The sequence below is a fragment of the Asparagus officinalis genome, chromosome 8, assembly GCF_001876935.1.
Source record: "Asparagus officinalis chromosome 8, Aspof.V1, whole genome shotgun sequence".
NCBI classification, from domain to species: domain Eukaryota; kingdom Viridiplantae; phylum Streptophyta; class Magnoliopsida; order Asparagales; family Asparagaceae; genus Asparagus; species Asparagus officinalis.
In genome coordinates this window covers 88,721,575-88,748,225 of record NC_033801.1, presented here as the reverse complement: position 1 = coordinate 88,748,225, position 26,651 = coordinate 88,721,575, and the positions used below count along the sequence as shown (strand labels likewise).

At 41.9% G+C, this 26,651-nt stretch overlaps 1 protein-coding gene and 1 pseudogene across 1 annotated transcript; one reads left to right on the top strand and one right to left on the bottom strand.

The window, feature by feature from the left end:
• LOC109821497 lies at positions 15,981-16,633 on the bottom strand (annotated as a pseudogene).
• On the top strand, positions 19,931-20,640 carry LOC109821496. Its single transcript, XM_020387681.1, has 2 exons — positions 19,931-20,465; positions 20,549-20,640. The coding sequence occupies exons 1-2, from the start codon at positions 19,931-19,933 to the stop codon at positions 20,638-20,640; spliced, it is 627 nt and encodes a 208-aa protein (XP_020243270.1).

Below are 26,651 nucleotides of genomic sequence, written 5' to 3'. Positions count from 1 at the left end.
CTGAAGCAATTCCGCTTAAAGAAGTGAAGACGAACAACGTCATCAATTTCATCAAACATCATGTCATATACCGACACGGCGTGCCAAGACGGATCATTCATGACAACGGTCCACAGTTCATAAGCAACGCCTTCGTCAGGTTTTGTGACAAGTTCAAAATTGAAGATATTTCGTCAACAGCCTACTATCCTGCTGCTCAAATCCCGTCACTTTGGATCGCTCTCGCAACTGAGATGACGACAGAAGAACAGCATCAAAAACGTCTCGAAGAACTCGAGAGGTTGGATGAAAAGCGCTTGGGAGCTCAACGACAAATTGAGTTTTATCAAGCCCGAATATCCAGGGCTTTTAACAAAAGAGTCCGACAGAGAAGCTTCAAGGAAGGAGATCTGGTCCTCGCTGCTCGCCGACCAATAATTCTCACTTCCAAGAAGAAAGGTAAATTCGAGCCCAAATGGGAAGGCCCGTTTGTGATAGACATAGTCTACTCAAACGGCGCATATCGCCTAATTACTCCAGAGGGCGCCAGGCAATTAATGCCAATAAATGGGAAGTTCCTGAAAAAGTACTATCCCTAGTACATTCAGGATAACCCATTTACCGGGAAGTTCCTTGAAGAATATTACACTTAATATTCTAGAGGATAACCCAAAATTATTTTTACCACCAAAATCCCTCACTGATCAATTTCAATTGACAGTGGGTCCACCAAAAATGTTTTTCTGGCCCTCTCGACTCTTTCCATGAACAAGAGGTCCACTTTCAGTTCAGAGTCCTCTTTCGATAAACGAAAGAACTCCCTTCTTTTTCTCTTTGGTTAAGCCTTCTCATGGTCATAACCTAAGTTGAAATTTCATTTCGATAAACGAAAAAAATCATCTTCCGATTAGATAACTAAGCCTATAAAAGGTAAGTTTATCTAGATCTTTCAGATTCTCGGGGTGGAGATCCCACTTCTAGTTTCTTTTTCGCTAGAAATAGAATATAAAATTCTTCCTTTCCAGAATCAAGGAATAGAATATAAAATTCTTCCTTCCTTGTATTCGGGTTCGCCTTCACCCTAATAGAAGACCGGGAAATAGAATATAAAATTCTTCCTTTCCCACACCAACCTTTTCCAAGAATTTATCAATCTAGGATTCATCCTAGGAAGTTTATCCCGAATCCTAAGCAGGGATAAGTCTGCGCCTAACACGCGCTGCCGGTTTAGTCTTTTTCCGTACAAAAAGACACCAGAGTCCGATTCTGGGGTATTCTATCCTGAAACCTAAGCAAGGATAAGTCTGCGCTTAACCCGCGCTGCCGGTTAGTTCTTAACCGTTAAAAAGAACACCCGTTCACATATTCAACATTGTGGCAGGTTGTTATTAATAACACCAAAATCCATGCCTTACACGCATGGGGAATTTCATCCTGAATCCTAAGAAAGGATATGCCGACGCCTAACACGCGTCGCCGGTTTAGTCTTTCTCCGTAGAAAAAGACACCAGAGTTCGATTCTGGGGTATTCTATCCTGAAACCTAAGCAAGGATAAGTCTGCGCTTAACCCGCGCTGCCGGTTAGTTCTTAACCGTTAAAAAGAACACCTGTTCACATATTCAACATTGTGGCAGGTTATTATTAATAACACCAAAATCCATGCCTTACACGCATGGGGAATTTCATCCTGAATCCTAAGAAAGGATATGCCGACGCCTAACACGCGCCGCCGGTTTAGTCTTTCTCCGTAGAAGAAGACACCAGAGTTCGATCCTGGGGTATTTTATCCCGAAGCCTAAGTAGGGATAAGTCAGCGTCTCATACACGTTGCTGGGTAGCCTATTCCCGTAACAATGGCGAAGTCTATGTATTCGACATCATAGCACAAAGTCTCAGAGAATTCACTCTCTTAGCACAACGTCACATGCGGAACGGATTTAGACGATCCACATGCTAGCCCGACTCAAACGGTAGTCGGTAAAGGCTTATCAAATCCGTTGAAGGCTGGGGATTAGCCACATGCTAGCCCGACTCAAACGGTAGTCGGTAAAGGCTTATCAAATCCGTTGAAGGCTGGGGATTAGCCAAAAATTCTAAAGTCAACGCCTAACACGCGTCGCCGGGTAATCTATTCCCGTGAGAAAGACGAAGTCTACGTATTCAATATCGTAACACTAAGAGCGTTAACTCTCTTAGCACAACGTCACATGTGGAACGGATTTAGATAATCCGCATGCTAACCCGACTCAAACGGTAGTCGGTAAAGGCTCATCAAACCCGTTGATGGCTGAGGGTTTGCCAAAAATCCTATAAATACGAGAGTCACTGACGCATCAGCTTCATTAGTTGGTCTCGTGACTTGAGCATCCAACGACATTCGAAACCCTAGGGTCAACGCCGGTCAACGCGTAACCCTAGGTCAACACCAGTCAACGCGTTACGATCAAAAAGTCAACGTACGACGTTCAAAACCCTAAGGTCAACACCGAACAACGCGTAACCCTAAGTCAACGCCAGTCAACGCGTTGCGATCAAAAAGTCAACGTACAACGTTCAAAACCCTAAGGTCAACGCCGGACAACGCGTAACCCTAGGTCAACGCCAGTCAACGCGTTGCGATCAAAAAGTCAACGTACGACGTTCGAAACCCTAGGGTAAACACCGGTCAACGCGTAACTGGCTCTTCAAGTGCCGGCTTGATCCGAGTAAGGAACACTTCTGAATTGGCCCAGGCTTCTTGTAGGGCTTCCCTGCTTTCTTTAGACAACCGTAGCAACTCATACAATGTTATCCGTGCTGGAATGTTAGCTAGTTGAGCCATAATATCGAAAACGTGCGGAGTGTTCGAGCTTTCCGGTTTATCTCTTCCAATCGGACGATTGAAACGAGACTGCTTCGGATTCTGAACCTCCTGGGGTCTCTTTTCTTTCTGTTTATTAACCGGTTGTCGTCGAGCTTCTTCAACCGGTCTAGGAGTCGTAATCACACCCAGCTTCGTGAGAGTTTTGGCTGGTCCCAGTTTAGTCACCCCCTGCTCAGCTAACTGATCACTAGGTGATGGATAGTTGAAGTGATACTGATTTCCGCTTCTAGTGGCAAAGACTTCTTGTTCTTCTTCGGAGAGCGGGAAGGTAGGAGCTTCATTACCATCCTCTTCGAAGATCGCGGAGGTAGCATTGCAGGACTTGCCTTTACCCTTTTTGATTGAGGAAGTCACCCACTGATCGTCTTCAATTAGGTCGGGATGAACCCAGAGGATTTCGCCATTTGGGGCTGTGTGTGGCACAAGTCCTTTTTGGCATTGCCCATATGGGTCGTCATTCACTATCTTCATTCCTACTTTGGTGATGCGTTCTGGTTCTGTAGGCGTATAAAATTGCCTATAGGTCCCGTTACACAGCTCGACGATGCCGATTCGACAGAACGACATGCGGAATCAAGCTAACAGTTCGGTGAGTCAACGAGTCATACAACCATAGAACGGATTTGAACTCAAAAACCGAGGAGGATTTACTGCCATATTGGGATTCGGACTGTCAAATCAGAGTCCGGATCAACAACGAAGCGGGTTTACTGCCAAATCAGGATTCAGATCAACAATTCAGAGTCCAAATCAACCACGAGACCGGAAAAAACGGCAAAAACCACAACACCTATAGGTGGCTCGGCCAAAGCCTAGCCACCCGAGCCACCTATAGGTGGCCGGCCCAGATCTGTGCCAAGGCACAGATCTGAGAGTCTATAAATAGACCCCCTTTGCTCATTTGTTAAAGGTTAGAACTTCTAGAGCCGAAACTCTGCCGAATTGAGAACTAAGCTTGGAGTTTTGAAGACTTGAAGACTTGGACATTCAGATCTGGTTCTTAGCGATCATCCACGCCAAATAAGGCAGGAGTTCGAGAGAGATCAGATCTGAGATCTACGCATTTTCCCTCCGGATCAAAGCTTGGCCTTTGATCCCGAGAACTAAAGGCTATTATTTCCTTGGCGAAATAGTATCCTCGGCTGTTATTTCCTTTGTGAAATAACACCCGTCATACTACATAGATCCGACCGGATCTAGATCGCGCGGTGGTCCACGGATAAACCCCGGCGCAGGCAAAGAACCCACACAAGCGAGTGACCGCAAAACAGGAGCTCGCGATTCGTTCGATAAAAGAGAAAAGTTGTAATTTTTATTTATTTTTTGATCTCGTTGTAACCGGATCTTATAAAAAGACCGGATCTTTGTAATCGATAAACAATTACTGAAGAGTGTACAATGATGTCAATGAAGAAAGCTACGATTTTTTCCGTGAACAGAAGCTGAGTCATCTTATTGATAAATGTCGTAAGAGACCACCTCGTCCGACACTCGAGAAGACTCGACCTCCATTTGCTGTTTCGGCCGATGTTAGCCCTGCTCCTCAAGGGCCGCAAACTTCTAGCACTCTCTCTTCTGAACACCTGTCAGAGATTACTGCATTAATAACCCAAAATCTTGGACTTAGTGGTGCTGCATCCAGCTCAGATTTTACTAACTTGTCTGCTCATTTTGGTACTTCCACTCCTTGGATATTCGACTCAGGTGCATCTCATCATATGACCTTTGATAACACTGGTCTTACAAATTGTTCACCTGCTCCCTCTTCATTATGCATTTATACTGCTAATGACACTCCCCTTACAGTCACTCAGTTAGGTGATATTACTCTAAGATCTGATAGTTCTGATCGTCCAACATTATCATCTGTTTTTCATATTCCCAAATTATCTATGCAACTTTTATCCATTGAGAAAATTGTAGATTCTGGTTGCACTATCTTATTTAATGCTAAATCTTGTGTTGTCTATGATCACACTGGCCAGAAGATTGGGACAGGTCGTAGAGTTAATGGACTTTATCAGTTGGAGTCTCTACATCTTTCCACTCCATCCAACATTTACCATGGGCTCTCTGTTTTTGTTCTGTGGCACTATCACTTGGGTCATATCTCTGGTTCTCACTTAAAACTTTTATCTGAATCAGGAGTATTAGGAACTTCAAAATTCTCTACTTTATCAAACTGTATTGAGTGTCGATTAGCTAAACAAATTGCCCTACCATTTTCATACAGTAATAAAATTGCTTTAGCCCCATTCGATTTGATTCATTTTGATATATGGGGACTTGCCCTATTATCATCATTGTCCGGTTATCGATATTATGTCAGTTTTATTAATGACTATTCTCGCTACACCTGGATATATCTCATGCGTGCTCGTTCTGATATTTTAAATATTTATAAAGAGTTTACAAATATGATTCATACCCGGTTTCATAAACGTATCAAGATATTTCGTTCTGATAGTGCCTGTGAATATACCTCTTCGACAATGCAATATATTTTAAAATCACATGGCACTCTCTCTCAGCAGTCTTGTTCACACACTCACGAACAAAATGGTGTTGCTGAGAGAAAACATCGTCACATTCTCGACACCACTAAACTCTTCTGATATCAGCATCAGTACCTCGATACCTCTGCGCAGAAGCACTTCTGACTACTGTTTATCTTATCAATATTACTCCATCTTCTGTATTAGCTGACACCTCTTCATATTTTCAACTTTTAAAGTCTCAGTTTCGCTATTCTCTTCTTCGTATTTTTGGATGTGCCTGTTTTGTCCTGCTCCCAACTCATGAACGAGATAAACTATTTTCACGCACTGCACGATGTATATTTCTTGGCTATAGCACCGTTTACAAGGGGTATCGTTGTTATGAACCTACCACTCGAAGGCTTCGTATTGCCCGTCATGTGACCTTCTTTGGTTATGAACCTACCACTCGAAGGCTTCGTATTGCCCGTCATGTGACCTTCTTTGAGAATATTTCCTATTATACTACTTCAGATTCATCGAAGGCTTCGTATTGCCCGTCATGTGACCTTCTTTGAGAATATTTCCTATTATACTACTTCAGATTCATCTCTCTCCTTTCTTCAACCCCCTTCATTACCTTCCACTACTATACCTATACCAGTGGCACCTGTACCTTCCTCTGCTCAACCGACTCCCTCCTTCACTCCAATGGCATCCAACGATAGTGCTCTTGATTCATCCACACCTCCTGGACATCTGTCTACTACATCCCCTTTGCAACAAGATACTCCTACTAATGTCCCCTCTACATCTGTGCTAGCTTCTCCCGATGTGACTCCTCCCCCTCGCCGCAATCCTCCACGAGATCGTCATCTCCCTGCTCGGTATGCTCAATGTGTCACTAGCACATATTCTCCTGAGTTAGTTTCTTTTCTTGCTGCTATTCACTCTATACATGAACCTAACTCATATTCTGAGGCAGTTAAGTATCCAAAATGGCAACAAGCAATGACAAAAGAGTTGAAGGTTTTTCCTCGGACTAATACTTGGGACCTTGTTCCTCTACCTTTTAGTGTTAAACCGATAAGCTGCAAATGGATTTATAAAGTCAAGACTTGATCTGACGATTCTATTGAGCGGTATAAAGCTCGTCTTGTAGCTCAGGGATTCTCAAAAGAGTATGGTATTGACTATGAAGAGACTTTTGCTCCGGTTGCAAAAATGTCATCCATTCGCATTCTCATTGCTATTGCAGCTGCAAAACATTGGCATTTGTATTAAATGGATGTTAAAAATGCTTTTCTTAATGGCGATCTGTCTGAGACAGTGTACATGGAGCTACCTCCTAGCTTTTTTGCTCCTCAAGGACATGCCTGTCGCCTTCGTCGTGCTATATATGGTCTCAAATAGGCCCCTCAGGCTTAGTTTGAGCATTTTCGGCAATCCCTGCTTTCTATTGGTTTCATTGAAAGTCTAACTGACTATGCCCTATTTTATCGATCCTCGGCCTCTGGAACAGTCATTCTATTAATTTATGTTGATGACATGATAATCACTGGGAGTGATTCCTCTGCCATTACTTCCTTAAAGCAACATCTTCCTTTATGTTGATGACATGATAATCACTGGGAGTGATTCCTCTGCCATTACTTCCTTAAAGCAACATCTTCAGAGACAATTTGAGATGAAGGATCTTGGATAGTGATTCCTCTGCCATTACTTCCTTAAAGCAACATCTTCAGAGACAATTTGAGATGAAGGATCTTGGATTCCTTCGTTACTTCTTGGGTATTGATGTTGCTTCCTCTTCTCGTGGCTATCTTCTCTCTCAGCAGAAGTACATTGCAGACATTCTTGAGCATGCTACTCTAAGTGATCCTTCCATTGCTACTACTCCTCTCTCCACACCGATGGAATTGAACTTGAAGTTTCAACATGATGATGGAGATCCCTTATCTCAGCCTACTCAATATCGAGAACTTGTCGGAGCATTGATTTATCTTTCAGCAACACGTCTGGATATCGCCTAGGCAGTACACATCTTGAGCTAGTTTGTCATTAGTCCAACTTCCATTCACTATGTAGCTTTCACTCGGGTTCTTCGATATCTCCGTGGCACTATAACCCTATAATTGTTTTTCCCCTCCGACTCTTCTTTGTCTCTTCGTGCATATTCTGATGCTGGATGGGCTGATGATGTAGACACTCGACGTTCCACTACTGATTTTTGTATTTTTCTGGGTTCATTTCTCATCTCTTAGCATAGTAAACACCAAGCCGTTGTCTCTCGTTCTAGTACGGAGTCCAAGTACAGGGCGTTGGTAGACACCGCAGTTGAGCTGAAATGAATCCGCACTCATCTACGAGATATTGATGTCTTTGTTACTTCCCCTATCACTTTATACTGTGATAATCAGAATGACATCTCCATTTCTACTAATCCGGTATTTCATGAGCGTACCAAACATATTGAGGTGGATTGTCATGTGGTTCGACAGGAGCATGTTGCTAGAAACATTACACTCTCATATGTTCCCTCTAAGGAACACGTGGCAGATTTATTTACCAAGGCTCAAACTATATCTGTGTTTCGCTATTTCTTGTCCAAACTCTCGGTGTTCGATCCAACGTGAGTTTGAACGGGGGTGTGAGAACATATCATACCAGCCACCCTATAGCTGCCGCCTCAACCGCATCCTATTGTGTATCCACCGCCTCCTAGCTTGTGATTGTGTATATATATCATGTATATCTAGTCCTCTTGTATACAAACTCAACTTAACAATATTATTGTCCTGCGAGAATTAAAAGTAGGAATGAAGAGAGTTAAAATTAAAGGGAAGTAGTTTTTTACATCAAACAGACATCCACTGATGTCTACCAACGTCTTCTTCCATCGCTGCGGTCACCACACATCCCTGCCCTTGTCGTCATGTCGGAGTGGGCCTACTCAGCAACCACCAATTTTACGACCCAAACCCAAAGCCCAATGCTGACCTCTTCTCGCCACTTCAAACCCGAAGACCTGCATACGTTGTATGACCTGAACCTCCAAAAAGATCACCGTCAGGTTCTCTCTTCCGCTCCATCCTAGTCACGCACCCTCTGTGGTCCTCCCACGAGGCTTTGGTCTGCTCGATGGTTCCGGATGAAGGCCGGAGCATCACGTGCCAACGGTATCACGGTGCCAGCCTCCAAATGCGCCCCACCTCCTTCGGGTTCCATTCTATCTTTCCGGTTTTTTTGTTCAAAATAATCTTGAACTTCGATTTGCTGTTATGGCTCCTTCAGAGAAGATTCCTAAACCACCCCTACCCCTCAATGATCAAAGTGACTGGGCAAGTTTATCCACCATTGTCATCAATGCCTTGCGTGGTGCTGGCTTGCTTGATCATCTCACCAGTACGGTACCAGTTCCACCGTCCATCAGCACTGTTGCTTCATCCAGAACTGTTACATCTGACAGTGGTGATGTTGATCTTCAGATCGCTCGTGCTCTCTATGTCAAGGAGAGTTTGGATTGGCAGTTGCAGGAATTTCGTGTCGCGGATTATCTCACTCGCTGTGTTGGCTCTGGTCTCACTGCCGAAATTGGTTTGCTTCTCTCTGCTCGGGCCATGTGGACTCACCTCACCGAGCGTTAACCGAGTGTTCTAGTGCACGGGAGGCATATCTTCTGCAACGGGTTTCTCTACAACGTAAAGGTAGTTCCTCTCTGCTGTCTCATTTTGGACAAATACAAGCTTTTTGGACAGAATTACGCTCCATGCTTCCAGGACGTGATCGCACATATGAAGACTGACTAGCCTGGTACGAGCAGCATGAGGTGCATCAACTGCTTCAGTCCCTTCCTGAATATTCAACTATGGCTGATCAACTACTTCATGAGCCTTAATTTTGACTTTGGCCTCAGTTATGGGAGCTCTCACTGCTTATGAGACCCGGCAGCAAACAACACGACTCAATTTGTCAACAGACACTCCTACCTCTTCACTCGAGATTGCTCTATCTGTACCTGTCACTGCTCCTGTTATGAATCATACTTCTCAATAGGCTCCCTCTCCACAGGCTCGATCTAAGCTCTCTTGCAAATATTGCAAGAAGGATGGACACCCCATTGGGACATTCTTTAAGCTTCATCCTGAGTTATGTTCATCGGTCGGCGACCCCCTCAGTCTCAACCTTCTCGTACACCAGGATTGCTGGCCAATGCTATACCTTCTACCACTCCAGACTACTATTCAAGCTATTGAAGATCTTTGTCGTCAACTTGATGCTTTTCAGCATATCACCGCTACATCCACTGCACAATTCTCTGGTATGCATTTTGCTGGTTCTTCAGCTAACCCTTTGGTCTCTGGTATGAATGATCTCTGCATTTTTAACTTTGGCTGTTCCTTTCATATGACTAGTAATGCCTCACTTTTATCCTCTGTCTTCACTTCATATTCTCTTCCCCTTATCTACACAGCTACTGGACAACCATTGTCTATCACTCAGTATGGCTCTATTACCCCCAAAAAATTATTCATCTGGTCGTCTAACACTTGGTCCCGTCTATGTGGCTCCTCAGTTGTGCTTGAATTTAATTTCCATTAGCTATTTATGTATGGCTGGCTTGCTTGTCTTATTTTCTTCTGATACTTATCTTGTGCAGGATTCACAGACGGGCAAGACAATTGGGGCAGGTTGTAGGAGGCACAAGCTGTATTTTTTAGAATATCTTCACCTTCCAGAGTCCATATGTCCACGTTCTCTTGTTGCTTCTGTTTGTTCGTCAAAACCCTCTACCTCGCTTCCTGCCAATTTGTGGTATAGACGACTTGGTCATGTGTCTAATAAAATGCTGGAGAGTCTTATTCAGTCTGGAGTACTTGGTCCTGTATCATCTAGTTCTAGTATTGAGTCATGTAGAGTCTTATTCAGTCTGGAGTACTTGGTCCTGTATCATCTAGTTCTAGTATTGAGTCATGTACTAGTTGTAAATTGGCTAAATTCAAGTACTTGGTCCTGTATCATCTAGTTCTAGTATTGAGTCATGTACTAGTTGTAAATTGGCTAAATTCACTGCTTTAGCATTTAAAATGAGTACATCTGTATCCACTTTCTTATTTGATTTAATACATTCTAATATTTGGGGGCCAACCCCTCTGCCTTCTTCATCTGGCTACTTATATTATGTTAGTTTTATCGACAATTTCTCTCATTTTACATGGTTTTACCTACTTAAGAATCACTCTGGCGTACTTATTGCTTATCAAGCCTTCATTGCTATGATCTTCACTCAATGACAATCTCATATTAAAGTTTTTCGTTCTGATTGTGCCAAAGAGTATCTATCCTCTACCATGTGCTCTATCATGTACTCTCATGTGACTATCTTTTAACAGTCATGTCCTTACACTCATGAGCAAAATGGTATTGCTGAACGCAAACATCGTCATATCCTCGATACCGCTCGATCCATTCTCATTTCTTATTCTGTTCCTCATCGTTTTTGGGCTGAGGCCATTCTCACTGCTACTCATGCTATTAATATCACTCCATATAGCTCTCTTTCCGGTGCTACTTCTCATAGTCGTGTTTATACTCATCCTCCCCGTTATGATCTGGTCCGCGTTTTTTGGTTGTCGCTATTTTGTTCTTCTGCTATCTCACGAACGTGATAAATTATCTTCCAGAGCTGTTTCTTGTGTCTATTTAGGAATTAGTTCGGAACATCGAGATTATCGTTGTTATGATCCCGCAACTCGTCGAGTTCATATATCTCGTCATGTTCAGTTCGAAGAGGATTCTTCATATTATTCTGTTTTTGATGTCTTCAATTTCCTCCACTCTACTGATCATGCTTTCCCGCCAGCTGCATCACCCACTTCTTCACCTCAGTTTTCCTTTCGAGATCTCCCTGACATCTCTCCATCTCCTTATGTTTACTCTTCCTCACATGAGCCTTCTCTTACATCATCTGATGCCTATCTCATGGACATGACACTCCAGAAAATGCTGTTGATCTCCACACACCTGCGCCAACAACTCCCCCACCTGAGGTTCCTCTTGCTCTTCATCGAGGCAAACGCCCACATGTCATGTCTGCCAGATATGTTTCGATTACTTCCTATTCACCTATCTTTCATAACTTTCTTGCTACTATTCATACTACCGTTGAGCCAAAGTCCTTTCAAGAGACAGTTTAATTTTTAGAGTGGTGACAGGCTATGACTGAGGAATTTCAGGCCTTTAAGCAAACACATACCTAGGAAGTTGTTCTCTGTTCCCTTGGGATCTCTCTTGTTGGTAGTAAATGAGTTTATAATGTTAAGTATCATCCTGATGACACCATTGAACGTCGGAAAGCTCGTTTAGTGGCTCAAGCTTTTACTCAGCAACAATGTATTGATTATGAGGAGACATTTGCTCCTGTTGCTCAGATGCCCACCGTTCGTACTCTACTTGCGGTTGCTGTTGCTCATCGTTGGTCTTTATACCAGATGGATGTCAAGAATGCTTTTCTCCATGGCTCTTTATCTGAGACAATAAATATGCAACCGCCTCCAGGGTTCAATATTCCTCCGGACACATATGTCTCCTTCGTCGTGCGTTTATGGTCTCAAGCAGGCACCTTGCATTTGGTTTGAGTATTTTCGCGATGTCGTGCTCAAGGTTGGCTTTATGGAGAGTCATCAAGATGCTTCTTTGTTTGTTCGCACTACACCGTGTGGCAGAGTTTTATTACTCCTTTATGTAGATGATATGATCATTACAGGTGGGTGATGATGTTGTTGGTATACAGTTCGCAAAATCTCAATTACAACAACAGTTCAACATGAAGGATCTTGGATCCCTTTGCTATTTTCTTGGTCTAGTAATTTCTTAGGGCCCACAATGTCTACTACTGTCTCAACAGAAGTATCTCTCAGATATTCTAGATCGCGCTGAGCTAACTGACGATGCAACTGTCGATATTCTACTCCAACATAATGTCAAACTTCGCTCTACTGATGGTGAGCCTCTATCTGATCCTACTCGATACCGACATCTTGTTGGCCAGTTGGTCTATCTGTGCATCTCTTGACCAAATATCTCTCATGATGTTGGTATTGTCAGTTAATTTGTTAGTGCCCCATGTTCTGCACACTATGCTGCCTTATTACGGATTCTTCGGTATCTTCGGAGTACTAGCACTCGCTCTCTTCTATTTTCTGCTAAATCCAAGTTAGAGCTTTGTGCATATTCTGATGCTGATTGGGCTGGTGATCCCACTATCAGGAAGTCTACCACATGTTATTGTATATTTTTTAGTGATTCTCTTATTTTATGACGGAGTAAGAAACAAGATGTTATTGCTTCTTTCAGCACTGAAGCAGAGTATCGTGTAATGTTCACAACAACTAAAGAGATGATTCATCTTCGTCGTCTTCTCAGTGATTTTGGTATTTCTATTATGACTCCTACTCCTCTCTATTGTGATAATAAGAGTGTCGTCTAGATTGCTAATAATCCAATATTTCATGAGAGGACCAAACATATTGAGATCGACGCTCATTTTATCCGTTAACAAGTTATCAAGGACAAGACAATTCTTCTTCCTCATGTCTCATCCGCTGACGAGCTTGTAGATTTCTTCACAAAGGCCTTACCCGTTCATTGATTCCAGTTTCTTATACGCAAACTCACTTTGTTTGATCCAACATGAGTTTGAGGGGGGTCTTGATAATATTGTGTTAGTAGTGGGTTTAGTCCCACATTGGTTATGAGGACAAACCTCACCGTCCTCTACTTGTATATATATATATATATATATATACACACACTCAATATTCAATTTAAGAGAAATTTACCTAATACTCTCTCTCTCTCTCTCTCTCTCTCTCTCCTCAATACTTAATTCAAAGGAAATTTTCCAAAGACTCTCTCTCTCTCACTTTAACAGGAATATTCTGCAAAAAGGAACTTCAAGAAGATGCAAAGTTAAGAACCGGAAAACTTCAAAATTTAAGAAGAGATCAATATAATTAGAGGATGAAAGAGTTACTGATTTGGTGATATTTGAAAAGTTATGGTGAAGATTTAAGTGATAAAAGAGTTGTTGAGAATATTTTGATTAGGTTTCCTAAGAAATTTGATCCTATTATAACTGTTATTAAAGAGATAAAAAATATTTCTAAAATGACTACCCAAGAGTTGATATGTTCTCTAAAGTCCTGACAGCAAAAGCCGAATCGACGCCCTAGTAAGCGATTGTGAGAGTGTTTCTCAGTCTAAGCTCACGTTGGATTTTGAAAATTTTGAAAGGAGGTCAGCAAGCGAAAGAGAGAAATTTTAGAGGCGGAAGACAGGAAAGAGGTAGAGCAAGAGGAAGAAATTATGGAGGAAGAGGAAGACCGATCGAGGTATGGTAGAAGAATAATTGACGAAAATGCTCCATAATGAATTATTTGGAATATTGGAATAAGCAATCTTGAGAAAGGATGTTGATTTAAAGGTATATTTCAATTGCAAAAAATATATAAAACAATAAAAAAATAAAAATGAAAAACAATTATGAGAATTTTGAATACAGATTTCAAAAATATCAGCAAGCATATTTTAAAATGAGAAAGAAGTTGAGAATAATTTGTTCTATGCTTTTCAAAGTGGCGTCGAAAAAAATGAGGAAGTTTGGTTTTAGACGGTCGGTCTAACAACCACATGGCAGGAGATAAAAATATTTTCCGGATATGAGCACCATTTTTAACTCTCTAGTGAACCTAGGCAATATTGCTATATGCGGTGATGATTATGAAATGGAGGAAATTGTAGAGGATAAGGATGTCACACATGGGGGATGTTCGAATCAGAAGGAAAATGGAGATCTCCGTTGCCCATTTTGTTCAGATCGCAAGCCAAACCATCATACCATCTGTTGTTAAGGTTTATCTTATAAGGAGAATGTTTGTATTTAATTGTGTTTGGTGGGAAAATTCAAAGAAGAAATTAAGAATTAAATTTGTATTATTCTCTCTAACACACTCAGGAAAAGAATTAATTACAATTCTCTCGCTACAATTTCTCTCTAACAAACTTAGAAAAAGAAATTACAAATCTTCTCGACCTGTTTCCCGATTTACAAAAGAGAGAAGGAATCAACGGAGATCCTTTCCTTTGTTTAAAACCGGGTTTTTCACGGTAGCGATGAGATGCCTCCCTCGAAACTCGTGTCGAGTTTGCTTATCGTTAACGATCAGACCGTCTCATTTCACTGGAACAATTAATGAAACTTGCGAGACAAGTTAACTAGAACTCTTTACAAGTTTAAGAACTCCGTGCGAGTTTACTCTGTAAAAGAGTTAATTTAAATCGAAAAATCAGTTAACGAGCCAAGTACTAAATCTCTCAGGATTTCTGTTGTTAAAAGATGCTCCAAGATCTCTAAGATCCAGAATGCCGACCTCCAGAGATTTTCCAATGATAAAAAAAATCCAACCTCTAACTCAGTTGAGTTTGTCTCTTATTTATAGGAGGATAATGGTGTAACTGACCTCTAAAATCTCTCCTAAGTGGGCGAAAATCCCTCAAATCGTGTGAAAAGACAATTTTGAAACTGTTCAGCTTGTTTGAATGAATCAAACGCAGAGACTACGTTCCGGAATGCAATCTACATTTGAATGCAGTGTTTGCAAGCGACATTAGTGACTTTTGGAAGTTGCGTTATGCAGCTTTTGGAAGTTACGTTAGACAGTAGGTGGAAGCCGTGTTGGTAGCTTTCGAAAGTTGCGTTGGACAGCGGATGGAAGCTACATTAGCAGTTTTTGGAAGCTGCGTTGAGCAGCAGAATGAAGCTGCGTTGGATAGCGGATAGAAGCTGCGTTAGCAGTTTTTGGAAGCTGGTTGAGCAGCAGAATGAAGCTGGGCGTTGGTAGCTTTTGGAAGCTGCGTTGGCAATATTTAGGAACTGTATTTGCAGCTGGATTAAAGATGCGTTCGCATTGCTTTAACTCTGGAATAAGGCCACTTGTGTTTTCATTTCTAGGACGCAGAGATGAGCTCTGTATCTTGGACTGAAAAGATAGTTGCCTTGTAATCTCTTTCGTCAGAGCATTACAAAGATTATCATTTTGTAATCTTTCCTTTAGCTCCTTAAAATGTGAGAGTCGTCAGATCGTAACTCTCGCTGTTGATCGTGAAAGTCTTCTGATTGTAACTTTCATTGTCGAGTTGTTAATGTGAAAGTCATTAGGTTGTAACTTTTACCATTGGAGTTTGATGGGGATCAACTATCTGTAATGATTTTTAGATAGCCTACAGAACCCCCTCCAAAGTTTCGAAAGTTCGCGGTTGACTGGAACGAACTTTCAGAATACTTTGGATCCCTAAATTGGTTTGAGATCTGTTGTTGAATGATAGTTCACTATATTTCTTTTGAAGACATCATGAACTTGGTTGTGGAAATTTACCATATGTCGCAGTTCTGCTTCCTGTATTTAGCAACTTCTCTGCTAACTTCTTTGAGATCTCCTTTGGTAAAGATTAAACTCATACTCCCAACGAACGCGTAGAAGTAGTTAAGGTAGTTCTTATCTCCTTAAACCAAACGAGATAACTTTTGTAGAAGTAGTTAAGGTAGTTCTTATCTCCTTAAACCAAACGAGATAACTTTTGTATCTTGATGACAATGAACTTAGTCAAACAAGCTAAAGCCCAAGTCATCATCGTTAGATTCATTAGTAGGATCGACTTTTTCCTTTTATTTGCAGCAGAATAAAACAGTCTCAGCCGATGCAATAGGACCGATAGAAATAACGAATTTGCTTGGGTCTTTGAGATACTCCTTCAACTTGTATGAAGGTGTATTCAGTGTCGACAGCAACAGTAAAAAAGTTTTTATAGGCATCGATGAACATGTGAGGCGCAGCTGCAAGAGTTGGGTAAGAGAAAGCCAAGGACATCAAAACATCCATAAAAACACCAGTTGCAAACTTGTCAATGAGGTCATCCTCAATGAGGTTGAGCACCTCTTGGTTGAAGACAGATTCATTGTCATAGATAGAGAGAACCACAAGCCCGTATGAGGATGACCTTATCACAAGTTTGGCAAGGAGGGCAACCTTAGAGGACCCCACTTTGTCTCCTTTCTTGGTCAGCTCAACTGGGATAATAATTTCAACAATATCCTTGTTAATTTTGGTTGGAATGTTAAACCATTTGAAAGGAGGAGTTGCACGAGGGATCGAACTCGATAGTATCAGCGATATCAATTATAACCTGTCTGTACTCAACCAAGAGGCTGCATAGCTTCTTGTTGTAAATTAGTTTATTCTCGACTTTCGTCATCTTAATGGTCATTGCTAACTTCTCTCCAAGTACCTGAAGATGTATAATAGCCCTATTGGTTATGGCGAATCAACGCGTAAGTGGAACCTGCGTTCTTAAAATTGAAACGCTGTAGAAAACCCTGTATTTTTGGAGTTGAAATGCAGAAGGAAGCTCTACGTTTTTTTATTCTGAGACGCATCAACAAGCGTCTGAGAGTTTAACCGACTCAGTGTGAACGCGTTGATTGCGTTTGGGCGGGATATTCTCCTCAAATCTCGTCCTGATTTGAGAGCTCAGCGCTGTCTATAAATAGACCGTCAGGGTCAAATCAAAAGTCATTCGACTTTTCGCAATTGTTCATCTTCTCCAGCGAACCCAGCGAAGATTTTCGTTTTAATCTCTAGCGATTCATGTTCATCTTCTTCAACAAGATTAAAATAGCTCCCAAAAAGAGAACCGCTTCCAAATCAAAAATCACCCTTTCTCAGGGTGCACCGTCGGCGAAGGCCGCTGGTGATGCTCAAGCGACCGCGCCGTCGCCGCAGGTTCCCTCAGTCAATGGTAAGTTTGGGCGATTATAACTTGTTTCGACACGTTTTATACTATCAATACTGAGTGAAAACTCACGTTCCGCTATTAAAACATAGAGGTTGTCTTTAGTGTTTCTCGATTTAGAACGCGGGTCTACATCCTGCGTTTGGAATCTAGAACACGGGTTGGGAACCTGCATTTTGAATTTTAGAACATAGGCCTGGACCATGCGTTTGGAATTTAGAACGCAGGTTTGGACCCTGTGTTTTGAATTTTGAACGCGAGTTTGGACCCTGCGTTTTGAATTAAGTCTTTTTCAGACTTATCGTTAGTTTTGCACTAGCTGTTTGTCTCTTCCATTTGCAGTGCACTATTCCAGTGACCATCTTTCCTTCAACCATTACTTTAGTCATGTAGGAGGTGCAGAGAAAAATACACTCTTCAGTTTCCATTTAGAATATCCTATATTCCAGGATACTAACAAAGAAAGGGCCAAACTTATCACCCAAGCCTCCCCTGAAACTCTCAGGTCACTGGTTACAGATGCAAAGTTTGAGACAGCCGAGCGTAAAGTTTTAAAGAAACCAACCTTCCTTTTCGGAGATTCTGTTGATGTGGACCCTAAGCGGATGTTTGACGGGAATTACAAGTGGCTACGGACTGTCAATGATCGTTGCCTTTTCTGCCAAATCTGGAGCGGATGTGGTCAATCTCTTATTCTCAGTGTGCTTTCATTCCGCGATCTATGGATTGTGAACTTGTCCAGGGACAAGGTGGCGTTGCTTCTGGACATCTTACTCATCATGATGTTCAACCAGCTGGCTTTAATTACTTTTGACTTTGAAGCCTTGTTTAGTTAAGAAGGAGCATCCTGTCGGTGAGCCTGCTAAACTGGTGAATACGTTCGTCAGAAAATTATCTCTGTGCAGGGAGAATTCCCCGCTCAAGACTTTAGAGCTCCGACATGGGCACATTCTAGCGAGGTAGAATGGTGTGCCCGGATGGTAAATTTTGTTCTGGAAGAGTTGGAAGAGCCCCTTAGAATTTCTGAGTTAAGAACCCCGATATTGGCTACTCGATACGGGATTTCTCCAAATTATAGTGGCCTTTTCGCTATGCTGGAATTCTACAATTCTCATACCGGCACATTTCTCACTCCTGTTGGTGAATTGAGTTTTGCACTCCACAAGATGTTTGAGGTCTCAGGGCTATCCTTTGGAGAATTTCCCTACGAAGAGTTTGTTCCTGGGAGTAAAGAATTGAAGATTTTTAAAAATGGCGCTTCGTCCATTTATGACATTTATTGGGAGTTAATGTGCTATTTCTAAATATGTGCACAGACTACCGGTAAGCGAGCAAGTGGTGTCAAACGAGGACAATGGGCTGAGTATCTCTTTCAAAACTTGTATGATAAAGATACAAAAGTAACTTGCTTGGCCGCCAGCACACCAGAAGAAATCCACGAACGTATCAATGATGTAACCTCCCACTACACTTGTGAGGCAGAGGAAGATGTTTTCCCGGCATACACCATGTTTGAAAGTTTCCATTATCAGGCTGAAATCCCAATTTCCGACATGGCATGGCTTGCTGGTTTTCTCACACTCTGGTTGAAACGTTGTGTAGTACCAACTATGCCTATTGATGCTATTACAGTGGAAATATTATATCCCACTGTTCTTCTAGCTTATGGGAGAACTCTGAACCTCATGTCGGCCATGGTGTGCTATCTGTAGAGTAGCCTTCGGAGCTAGCCTCTGAATTTATTACGGTTAAGAGGTTGGAATCAGATGGAAAGACTATTATCCAGACTCCTACCCTTCGGGTGCCGATACCATTTATTTACTTGGTATCTTGGTTCGTGTTGCACTGTCCTTCCCTGATGTCGACTCATGCATCGAATAATACTTCAGCCCCTATCGTCCAGCTATTAGAGGCTGCTCGATGGGTTGGTTGGTACCAAGTTCAGTTCTGGGAGATATTGAGGCGGGACTATAACTATGTGATAGCTTGTAGCTTTCCCACTTTTGAAGGTGGTGCCTATGGAGAAATGCATCAGGATACTCCAGGGCGTAATTCTTTTACCACTCTTAGCAGAGGCACTTTTTGGTGGCTTATAAACATCCGTCCGGGCTACCTTGTCTTTCGGCAAGGGAAGAAGTGCTTTATTGAATGATATCAGCCTTATCGCTTCTCCCGACAATTCGGCTATGACCAAATTTATGTTGGAAACCTTAATCCGACACTTGCATATACATGCAATGTATACGAAGGGGCAAGGGCTTGGTATTACTCAGTGGCAGGCTGCACAGGGATAACATTTAAATTGCCGAACAAAGTACCCAACGCCCATACTTCTTTGAGCTTCTGTACTTGGTATCAGGCTGCTTCATAAACCCCAGAGTACAAAATTTATACCTCTTGCTTGAAAGCTATTCGAAAATGGTATGATGGAAAGAGGAGTTCCAAAAAGTCTTGCACCAGGGGAGTTAGTGAGTACTTATCATATGAGGAAGTAATTGCTGAGGAAGAAAAGCAACAGGCACAAGAAGGAGTTTAAGAAGAAGAACATGGGGGGTACCTGAAGCTCACGAGGTGGAACCTTCCAGGGTAGAAACTCGTAGCAAGAAGACTAAGGGTAAAAGAGCCCTTAATCTAACTAAAGAGGGTGAGTATGAGAAGTGAGCTCGTCGCAAGTGAACACTCGAGGCCCCCGCTTTCAAACTTATGCAAGATGCCCGCAAAGCATGACATGCGGAGGAAGAAGAACGAGAGTCGACCGCTATGGAGCTCTCGCATCAGTCTAGGCTTCCTTTAGTTGGCCCAGCTTTAGGAGGTCCCGCCTCTTTTATTCATCTACCGGATGAAGAAGAAGGTGGGGATGAATCGCTTGTAGGGGATGCAGAATTTGTCCCTGCAACAGACCATGCTGCTCCAGTTGAAGAGCGTAGGCCTCCTACAGGTGAACCTATGGTGACCGAGTCTGGAAGACTCAGCGGAAGTCCATCTCCCTCTGTTTCAGCATTAATGCCATCGATGGGGGACACAAGACTCAGTCCTACCATGAGAATCTTATCCAACCCAACTACCACTATGGACTCACCTGAGCATTCAACATCAGGTGATGAGGAGAACGTGGATTATGAGAGTTCTCCGGATGGTGATGAGGTTGGAGATGATGCAGGAGATGATAGCATCGACGGTGACACTGACGATGACATCAGTGAAGAGGACTCTCTAGTTGAATGCGCTGATTTTAATGATACGCTAAGGGCTACTTCAGACAAAGCATCCACATATATCTCTATCTCTTCCCCAGGTAAGTATGGTTTATTTTAGACTTCACTGGAAATTATCTTTTGTATTCTAATAATATATGTTATTATTATAGTTTTTATGTAGGGCCGCCAGCTCCCATGACTAAGGAGGCCACAATCGTAACTTCGCCACCAAAACAGTTGACACCTACACCAACAACTACTCCTCCGGCGTAGCCATCTCCTGCACCAGTGATGACGACTTCTCCGCTTCTATTGACAATTTCTCTCACTCCGATGCGGATTGTAAGTGCCCCGAGTTCGTCTCAAAAAGCGGAACTTATGGCTCTTACATCGAGTCCTTTGTAGTTGGACATCAACATTCAGTCACCGACTGCCACACCAAAATCGCCCTCTCACTTTCTACTTAGCTCTACGACTTTAAGGACCTTGGTGCTACCTCCTATTGCTTCTTTAAGCCCAGTAGATGCTCCCAATCTGCTCGAAATCTCTCTTGGCCATTTACGAGGTATAATGAAAAAGGTGGTTGAGATCATCACTGCCGGTCGGAGCACCTTTGAGTCTTACATGCCTCTTCTAATACATAGTCTGAATGACATCAAATACTTGCGTGACATTCAATGTATTGAACGTTGCTTAGAGGTCGTCACTCGCCTAGAGGAGAAATTAAAATCTTTAGAAGATCTGGGACGTGTGGATATCAAAGCTCAAATTACATTGACTTTCGCTGGTATCTGGACTGAAGAGGCGAAACAGTACGAAATAATTTAACGTGGCTTAGCTGAAAAAGAACTCCGAGTCGTAGATTTGCAGAAGCAAAGCGTTCAAAACCAAGAGGAGCTGAATATTTCAACGACTACTTTAGAGGCTGCTCGCTCAAAGATCAGGCAAATTGAAGAGGCCATTGTTCGCTTACAATCAGAATTGGTCTGGCGGAAGGCTGAATTTGATTGAGATGAAGCTATCACGACTACACTCAGCGTCCAAGCTATAGAAACTCTTATGACTTATCATAAAGAAGTACGGGCTCTTGAAGAGGCTAAGAAAGAAGTTGCTGCTACGGTGCCCAAGGAAGATGAGCTCGGGAGAAGAGCTGAAGAGATGGTGTGGACTGCCTAGGAGGAGAAGCTTTTCGATATCAAGTATCGGCTCACATCTATTCACTCGATGGAGCTTTGAACTTTAATTTTATTTTATCGTTCTTCTGACAAGAACAATACTATATTGTATCACTTCCTTTCGATTCTGAATAAAAGTGATACTATTTTAGTTTTTCACTGTTTCTTTTATGTGTCATGTTCTGACTTGAAACAATAAAAAATATAATTGAAAGTGCAAGAGATGCGATTGTAACTTAGCACAATTTTCCACATAAAGCTAAATTTAACACTTTTCTTTATTATCATTTAAGATAATTCTAGAAAATTTCAATCTACTGGGGATATTTATTGGCTCTCGGACTTGATATTCTGTTTGAGAATCATCAAACCCTTGGAGTGGTGTTGAATGATTATCATTCTCCTGAAAAGAATTAACAAGCTCGTTCCTTCTTGTGTTGCATTTTCACTTGAAACACTGATAGAAACTTATAAGCGCCAGAGGTATAAAATTAACGTGATGAGAATTTTATTTTCTTTATCACCACTTGGGGTAATTCTAGAAAAGCTTAATCTATTGGGAATTTTATGAACACTTGTTACTCATATGCAAGAGAATAACAAGTTAAAAAGGGTTTTAACTGTTAGAGGTATAATGTTAACATAACAACGATTTGTGGGCTTATCATTCTATTAAAGAATACTGATAAGTGATTTTGATTGTCAGAGGTGTAATGTTAACATGACATAAAAATATTATGATCGAGGTAACTTTGAGGACCTACCGCTCTATTAGAGAGAGTCCATAAGTTGATTGTCAGAAGTGTGATATTAACGTGACATAAAAATGTTACGATCGAGGTAACTTTGATGACCTATCATTCTATTGGAAAGAGTCAATAAGTTGATTGTCAAAGGTGTGATATTTACGTGACATGAAAATGTTCATGTGATTTGAATAAGATTTTGGGGGCTTAGCGTCTCGCTGGGGAGAATTGCTAACCGAGTTTATCATCGAAAACGATAAGTTTTGGTGGTTGTGACTTGAACAATATTTGGGAATTTTATCACTCTATTGAAGAGAGCTAATAAATTGATTATTTATTACTCTGCTAAAGAGAGTTAATAAATTGATTATAATTTGAGCAATTTTGGGGACTTATCGTTCTATTGATGAGAATCGATAAGTTAATTTTAACAGAGGAATTATTGTCACGTTAGAGGGCGATGCAAACTGAATTCAAGCTCTTTGGGGATAAAAGTTGTTGTCAGTGTAATGTTAACTTGACGACGGTGGGGAATTTTGCCAGCCGAACTAGCTAAAACTTCGCTGAGGATGTACAGAGGTTTCAACAGCTCTCTGTTAACAGTTTCATGTTGGAAAACGCAAGGGTTGACCCTACGTTTAGGAGAATTATAACGCAAAGGCAGTCTCTGCGTTTGGAGTTTGAAACGCAAGGATAAGCTCTGCGTTGAATCCTAGCAACGCGGGTCTTGGCCCAGCGTTCGGAATTTGAATGCGACTTTAAAATCATTACGTTCTAGTCTCATTTTTCATTTTTTAAATGCAGGGTCTAATCACGTGTCTTATCAGAAGTCTAAACGACTTATCTAATAACACTGAGACCGCGTTCAGGTAGGAGTTTCAGAACTACGTGCCATCAACAGTATGGAGGTTTGTTATAAATAGACCTTTATTGGTCATATTAAGGGTCATTAACCACCCATACCACCGCTTTAACTCTTTGAACGAGTTCTTCTCGTTAATTCTAGAATCTCTAGACTATTTTCGTCTATCCTTAACTGCCAGTGGCCATGGCTTCGATGAGAAGAAGTCCTCGCCTGCAAGGGATCGCGGAAGCGGCTCCTGTTTTGCCGTCAATCAACAACATAAGGGGTGTTTCCGATTCCATGTCAGCATCACTTTCGACGCCGTCATCGCGAGTGTTTGTTCATCGAGGTACGTAAACATCACTGTTTACTCATTTTTGACCAGTTTGTTCAAAACCCTAAGTGGATTCTTGGTTGACGATGACGAGGAAGACTTGTTTTCTTCCGATTGAAACGCAGGGTTGAGACTCTGTGTTAATTATAAAACACAGTGTAACTTTTGCGTTTTGAAATCTGAACGCGGGTTTTGATCCCTACGTTGTATTAGAAGTCTAAAAGACTTATCTTATAACGCGGAGAGTGCTTTTAAGTTCAAAAGTCTAAACGACTATTATGATAACGAGGAGACCCCGTTTGGGCGGTTATTTCAGAACTCTATGCCACCTATAGCATGGTGATCGTATATAAATAGACCTGATCGGTCTTACTAAGAGCGTTTAACGTCCATAATTTTGCCTTAAATCCTTGAACGAGTTTCTCTCATTAATTCCAAAATTTCTTCAACACTTTTTTACGTCCTCACTCGTTAGCGACAATGGCTTCAGGAAGTTCTCGCTCGAGGGAGAACGTGGAGGCAACCCACATTGTGCTATCGTCGGGGGACGTTCCTCGGATCCAACCCATCTCCATGATCTTCCCCAACAAAGATTATGAGAAGGATATTCTCGAGTCCTATCATTTGAGCCCTGATTGTACTCTTTTCCTGCTCTCACGTTTGGAAAATATGGTGAAACAAGCTTTCTCCATCGTGGAGAATGGTTGGGGTTCTTTCTCTGAGTTTCACGGTCTTATCGAGGAAGGCTTACATGCTCTCGCTTGCGTTAACCTTCATCGTGGTCTGCGTTACGCGGAGAAAATCCATCGTTATATGGGTGCTGTTCGCTTTTTGGAAGAACTAAAGCGCAGAAACTTAAGGCCTAAGATACAGCAGGCCATAGGTGTCGCCTAGATGAAGAAGAAGATTGGTGAAAAAGCTTGAGGCCGTAGCATATTGGAGAAGAAGGCCTTAATCTTGAGCCTGCAGAAGCAACACCGTCACATAGGGGCCAGGCTTGTTGCAGGGGAGCTAACCCCAGAAGAGTTTGACCTCGAGGATGACACCCTCTATGCTAATGTTCAGGCAAAGAAGGAGGCTCTCCAAGTGTTATAACAGGAAGCCACTGCTACTGCTACGCTCACTGATGATCAACTTCGAAAGAAAGTCGAAGAAGAAGTGCTGGCGGAGCATGCGAAAAGCATATCTGAAACTGAAACTCATCTTTCAAGCTTCTCTTTATTTTAAGCTCTAGCAGCACTTATTTTTTTGGTTTTGCAATAATTTTACATTATTCCTCAAAACATTTACTATTTGCCTATAATGAACTGGTGTTATTTACTGCTTCTTATTATTTCTTCTTTGCTGTGTTCGGACTCTTGAGATGTCATAGTCATCATATTGAATTAGAAATTCTCTTGACTATTGTTTAGAATAATCTCAGAAAATTTCTATGGCAAGGTTTGACCTTTGCGTTTGCGGGTCTAACTCCTTGTTCAGAATTTAGAAACGCAAGGTTTAGCTCTGCTTTTGAAAGACTAATGAAACGTAGTTACGATACCTATGCTCAGGAAGGCTAACAGCCTTATCCTTTAACGCTGGGAATGTGTTCCAAATCGTTGGGACTCTATCCTAGAATCCCGCGCCTCTTTAACAACTTGATTGCTGTTATAAACAAACCCCTTGGGGTTATCTCTTTGAACGAGAGTTTTTTCTTCTTTTTTTAAAAAATTTCAACGATCTTTATTCATAATGGCTTCAAGAGGAACAAGCTCTCGCCTGAACCAGGCTGAATCGACCTCTTCAACTCCGTCGATAACGAAAGCGGGCAGTGCTCTTGACACCATAGTTGTGCCGTTGCCATCGCCATATGGATCCGCTTACTCTGGTAAGCAATGACTCACATAACTTGTCTCGACAAATTTCTTTAACCCTGGATGGGTTCTTCGTCAAGGATGATAATGAAGATGGTTCGTCTTCTTTTGAATGAAACACAGGAATATAACTCTCGTTGTTTATGAAACGCATAGTTGATCTCTGCATTTTTGAATAAAAACACAGGTTTCAACTTTTGCATTTAATATTTGTAACACATGTCTTGCCTTCTGTGTTTCAGATTGATAACGCATTTCTTGACCCATGCGTTTCAAATTGAGAACGCCAGTTCTGACCTTTGCGTTTCAGATCAGTCCATTAGACTTGTATTAGTAACTTGATTTAGCCACTAATTCCCGCTTTTATTTTCTTTAGCAGTTCTAGAGCAATCATATAGAAAGTGGCCTTTCAGTGTCAAAGAAGCGGATCGCTATGAAGCGAACGCTCGCATGAGGAGACTTGCCAACATTTTTGAAGGTAAGGAAAAGGAAAATACCTCTTCCGGCGTTTACTTCACAAAGCTCTTCGCATATTCATCCAAAACATGGTTTCTTGGACTCAACAGGTGCAGGAGGTGGATGAAGGTCGTCCGTTGGTGATGAAGGATCAGTCCCCCAAATCCAGCCCATTGCTATGGTCGTCTCGAGTTAGGAATTTATTTCTGCAGACTCCGGCTCTGTGCAAGGTCTCATCCAACAGTTGGAGAATGCTATGAAATAAGCAATCTCCATCGTTAGCGCTAGATGGGGGACCTTCATGGCGTTTGACGCCTACATAGCAGATAGTCTAAAGGCAATTCAGCGTACATGTGATGATCAATTAGCCAGGCGCTGCGAACAGAAAATTATTTGTTTGGAGGGATCTGTACATTGTATCGAGGCTCTAATGTCTTCTAAGGGGACTAAAGAGGTGGAGCACCTCATGTCCCAAGTTTTGACTAAGAAGATGCGCGAGAGCAAAGAGCGAGAGAGGAGAATATCGGAGCAAGAGTTTATCCTCAAACATTTGCTTACTCGGCGACGTCTATTGCAGGCTGAGATCGATTCTTCTACTTCTAACATAACGTAATTGCTTAATCATCAATGCCTAGCGTTGGTTGAGATTGATGCTTCTGCTCCTTTCTTCACTCAACTGAAAGCTCAACTCGCCGAGGAAGAGTCAACCCTAGAGGGTCTGCAGCTTGAGATTGCAAACATTCATGACTTCGTTGAGAGGAAAAGGCAAACCCTACAAGCGATGCGCCAAGAAGAGGCAGCCGCTGATGCATTTTCTAAAGCTGAAATCCTAAAGGAAACGGAAGAACCGGTTCGGGCAGACCAAGCAAAAGAGTT